At 39.2% G+C, this 5,193-nt stretch overlaps 1 protein-coding gene across 5 annotated transcripts in view; it reads left to right on the forward strand.

Annotated features, from left to right (window-relative positions):
* Nucleotides 1–5,193, forward strand: part of sorl1 (sortilin-related receptor, L(DLR class) A repeats containing) — a 303,395-nt gene that overhangs the window by 115,804 nt on the left and 182,398 nt on the right. For all 5 annotated transcript variants that reach the window (XM_017308199.1, XM_008425236.2, XM_017308196.1 and 2 more), the window contains 3 exons: nucleotides 2,124–2,225; nucleotides 2,485–2,654; nucleotides 4,638–4,830. In XM_017308199.1, coding sequence (XP_017163688.1) covers nucleotides 2,124–2,225; nucleotides 2,485–2,654; nucleotides 4,638–4,830 — 465 coding nt within the window. The remainder of the gene's footprint in view (nucleotides 1–2,123; nucleotides 2,226–2,484; nucleotides 2,655–4,637; nucleotides 4,831–5,193) is intronic.

Below are 5,193 nucleotides of genomic sequence, written 5' to 3' on the forward strand. Positions count from 1 at the left end.
ACTGCAGTGAGCCTCGATGTAGCCAAACTCCGTCAAGTATGGCATTGTTTTTATGCCATATTAGATTCGTCGTGTTGATGCATTTTGACGTGCTTCACACCACGTGCTTCAATTTTCCGCCGCAACACACAAACTTCCCCAGTCACTCAGTGCGTTATAGTTCCTCATCGCTTAGGATTTGTTGCTGCGCGCTTGCGCATTGTGAAGGAAAGAGGAGACCAGCTGCACAGGCAGACTGCAAAATGAAATGCAGGTGATCGGTTTGTGTGATCGGCAACAAGAGACCGTGATCGGTGATCACCGATCATACACTTTTTCACAAAAATCGGCTGAATATGATCGGTGGCYGATCGATCGGCACACCTCTTATATATATATATATATATGCCGATCCATCGGAGGAAGAGAGACAGAGACTGCGGCGGCAGCTTGTCGGTTGGTCTGTGTTACCCAGAAAGCAGTTGGGCACGATATCGCAACACTGTGAGTGAAACAATGACTGGGGCAGACTACGATATAAAGTACTCTGGGACCACTTCTTTACAAATGTGGATGTGTATTAATAGAGTACGGAACAAATTGGCAACCCAAACTGAAGCGTCTATTCTATGCGCCTTATAATGCGATGCGCCTTATATATGAAAAAAGTTTTAAAATAGGCCATTCATTGAAGGTGCGCCTTATAATCCGGTGCGCCTTACAGTGCGGAAAATACGATAGTTTAATTGGCCAACCTTAAAAGAAAAAGTTATAAATGCAGTTTACTAATTTGTATTTGTGAACAAACAGAGCTCAAACTCAAAGATTAAACTCACAGCATCAGATTGTTGCTGTGATAACAATTTAACTATGAATATCGTTCTTTAAACTTTTACAAAGGCAACTTTTCTGCTCCTTAAAAGCTTACATTTAAATGTTAAACAATTTTAAATGTTTTAATTTACACACTAAAACCATTAAATAAAATTTTTAGCAGCATTGATAATATCAATAAACAAATTATACTTTTATGTATCTGTGGTCTGTATTAAAATATTAGCATTTATGGGGCCACTGAAGCCCTGGGGGGGGCCTTATGGAGCTGCTGACTTAATTTAAATTAAACATTAAACAGAAGTGCAAATAATTGATATTCATTTTAATTGTATTTTTTGAGTTGTTGTTTTTCAGACCCTGTAGTTGTGGGTTTAGATAGAGTCTAATTGGCGATGTTTTCCCGTGACATATAATTAGTAATATTTTTACTTTTCCTGTCTWCTTAACATCTTTTAATATAAAAACACGGTGGACTGCCTCAGCGCCCGACCACCGGGCTTAGCAAGGTTCCTGGGGAATTCCATACCCTATGTTTTCAATACCATTAAAAAGACAGATTACGCCACAGACATTGTCTCTATGCTTCAGTTAATATTCCCACAAACCTTTGCTGCATCGCTATCATTGTCACATGACCATGTTCATTGATGCTGTCATTGAACAAACAGTGGAGAAAGTAGTAAACTCACTATCTCAACAGGTGTCATTAACTGTAATTTATCATTGTAATGATGATTCAAAATTCTTATAAGAAATTTATCACGATAAACAATACAATAAAGGCCCACCCTTAAACAATATAGATGTTGTTGCCAATAAAGAATAGAATAAAACTTAATTCATTGCAACTTGAAATTTACTCTGTCATGCATGAGGATATGTCTGGACCGTCATTGAATAACACGCCTCTCTCTGGTTGCGGAATGAAATTCCAGCCCAAAATTTTCATATAGGAGCATACTCGGTGGTTTCAAAATCGAGGCCAAAATCCAGCGGATTTGTCTTTTTTTAATCAATCTGCTTCTTTTTTCTTTATGAATCAGAATTTTAGTAAATTAGTCATGGTTCCTATGTTTCTTTTGCCATGCCACTACTATATATCAGGTTTTAAAAGACGAAATGCAGTTTCTAAAATATCAGTAGGTAACTTGTGTTTAGAAGTTGTGCTCATTTTTTCAGTGAAAGGACGATTTTTGAATTTGTGTTGGGTGATTTCGTTGAAAGTTCCTGATATGATACGGACCTTGTATGGAGGAGGAGCTCAATGAATGTCTCCGTCTCTTTCTCTATCTCTATGACCTTCCCAGAGATTGATAGGCAGCCATAACCCATCATCTGTTCAGCTCTGGGTCTCCTACAACCGCCAGCCGATGAAAGCTGCCGAGTTCATGACCCGGCATCCAATCACAGTGAGTTTTAAAATGAACAGGGTCGTTCCAGTTTCTAAAAAACTCAGACAGAGATCCAACTCTGGGTCAATTGTTGCAGGTATAGATCAAATACAGCTTGAACATCAGTGCGTTGGTGTGCTAGGTTGTGATGTTCTCTGTGCTTTGAGTGTGTGTGCGTGGGTGTGTGTGTGTGTGTGTGTGTGTGTGTGTGTGTGAGAGACGTGACTCTATGGTCTGAACTCTTAAGTGACCGCTGTTTCCCTCGCCCATCCAACAGGAGTACTACATTGCGGATGCATCAGAGGACCAGGTGTTTGTTTGTGTGAACCACACAAACAATGCCATACACCTGTACATCTCAGACACACAGGGCCTGTCCTTCTCTCTGTCACTTGAGAATGTGCTCTACTACAGTCCTGGGGGCTCAGGCAGCAACACACTTATCCGGTACTGCAAACACACACACACACACACACACACACACACACCCACACACACCCACACACGAACACACTTACTCAGATTTAGTCATCTGTCAATAACACATCAAATTGTTTAAGTAAGATTTGCGTGATTAAAGACTTTCAGTATTTTTTCATTGATAATACACTTTCAACTAAATAGGATTGCTTGATGATGACTGAAGTATTTTTAGCATATAAAATCCACTATAGTGCCTAGATAGATTCAAGCTGGAATAGGTCAGTGGCCTATACAAAACATATTCATTACTTTTAATACACAAAATTATTCTCAGATACTGAGGAATCACCAGATCAGTTCTGCCTGTTTTGAGTTCATGTAGAAATGCGCTATTTTAGCGCAATGACAGGATTATGCAAAAGAGCTGCTGCTAGCCACGCCCTCCTAACTCAATGTTTGCCTTAAGTCAGATATGTGAAAATTCTTCCAATCGCACAGTGGTACAACCGTACATCTTTGACCAAGCAGCAGAAGTGGAGCCTCCTGAACGACCATCAAGCCACAACCACTGAAAGGTTAAATGCTGCGGATCTGATGCACATTTATATCTTTATTAATTCAAACTCTGTGGATTCTGCTTCGCTATGGGGATGTGTGCCATGGTGAAAAGCTAATATCAGCTACTGCAAATGTGACCTTTTTTAAAAATATATATTTTTGAGGTTAAAGGAGGAGTACTCTCTGCATATAAAACAAAAGATTCAGACAATTTTGGTAATGTACAAGAGTCCAACATGTTTTCACAAACACTGCATCTTTTCAGTGTAGACTGTCACTTACGGTTTACTACAAAAAAACCAATTAAATTAGTGCAGAAGAATTTATCTGAAAAAATGAATTTAGTTTAAACTAAGTGCACTAATTCTTTCCAAAGTGCTAAATGAAAAAATTGCTCTGCTATTGATGCATTAGCAGATTAGTGGGAATGTACACTGTTTAAAAGTATTGGAATAAAGACAACTCAATAAAAATGTGATCCACATTTAGTTTTGGATTACATTTAAAAAAATAATTTATAAATAAAAATAAAACCATGAAAGAAAACACACACTTTTTTCTTCTACTTTAGAGTCAAGTTCTATTTCCTAATTTGTCATGAGAATCTTAAGGGGTATGAATACTTTGTGGGGTAGTGTTTGTCTCAACTGGGTACTGGAAAGCTCAAATTTCATTTTCCAGAAAACCTATTTTCATTTTGTGTGCCATTTTTTGTCATGACATAAAACACCTTTAAATTCATGTAGCTACAGTTGCAGAAAAAAGCCCGGGGGGAAAAAAATTTGTGCAGCTGTTGACCAGTGGGATATAGGTTGTCTTTCTACTGTTAGATGTTTGATTCCATATTGTTTATGGTGCAACAAAGAGGGTAAACATGATTAAATYCTGTTTGTGTCATTGTATGACAGTGGAACACATACAGTGCTAGTATTTCATTTAGCATCATGTAACAATAAACAGAACCCATTGTGACCTTGCTGTGCTATCAAACAGCAACCGTATCGTACCAGTTGTAAAGTCGTTACCATAGTAACCTCTGGGACTCAGAGGACAGCCTCCAGCTCTGCAAGCAGATGCTTGGTAACGGTGACAAAAAAAAGGCCGTCCAAACATGGACAGCATGTGCTTCCTTATCCAATAGAAACTCTAAAACTGTAAATGGGAGCTACTTGCTCCCATTTATTGATGATTTGTTATCTTTTCTCAACTTCATTGGGAGGAATAGCCAAGTTTGATTCAGGCGTGATCACTAAATGATGATTCATTTAGTGTCTCTGACAGCCTGTCCTCTGCTAATCATATCAGTGCTGTGTTTGTGCTGTATGTACTGTTTTGTTGGAGCCGGCTATTTCAAATATTGGGCAGCTGTATTTATGCATGTTTAATTTAACAATGCCTCTGATTGACCATTCCTTAAAGGTAGCTTCCTGTTGCTCCACTGACTTTCAGGTACTTTGTCAACGAGCCGTTTGCAGACGTGCATCGGGTGGAGGGACTCCGGGGCGTTTTTATCGCCACGTTCGTCAATGGCTCGGTCAGCGAGGACAACATGCGCTCGGTCATCACATTTGATAAGGGGGGGACATGGGAACTGCTGCAAGCGCCTGCCACCGACAGCCTGGGAGGAACGGTGGACTGCCAGGTACCGCCAGATCCAAACCACCTGGTGCTTTCAAATGGGACATTTTTTTGTCTCTTGAGTAAAGAAAACAAAACTCCACATTATTATTTTTATTATTATTAAGAACAGTTTCCTAATTATTTAAAGTGGCAATATGTAAAATTTACTTTTTAAATTTTTACATCATGTCACAATGTTGTTGGCTCATCAAAAACATACCTGTGTTTGAGAAACCCTTKAATCTTCATGGCAACCTTTCAGCTGTGCAAAACGCACTCACACAGGACAAAAAATGGGATTTTCGTCAGCTATTGACACCTTGTTCTGCCGTGCGCATGGAGATTGAGGGCTTTCGGCAAGAGGTTTTAGTCAGAGTCAAACACT

This window comes from Poecilia reticulata, linkage group LG13 (assembly GCF_000633615.1).
Source record: "Poecilia reticulata strain Guanapo linkage group LG13, Guppy_female_1.0+MT, whole genome shotgun sequence".
Lineage (NCBI taxonomy): Eukaryota > Metazoa > Chordata > Actinopteri > Cyprinodontiformes > Poeciliidae > Poecilia > Poecilia reticulata.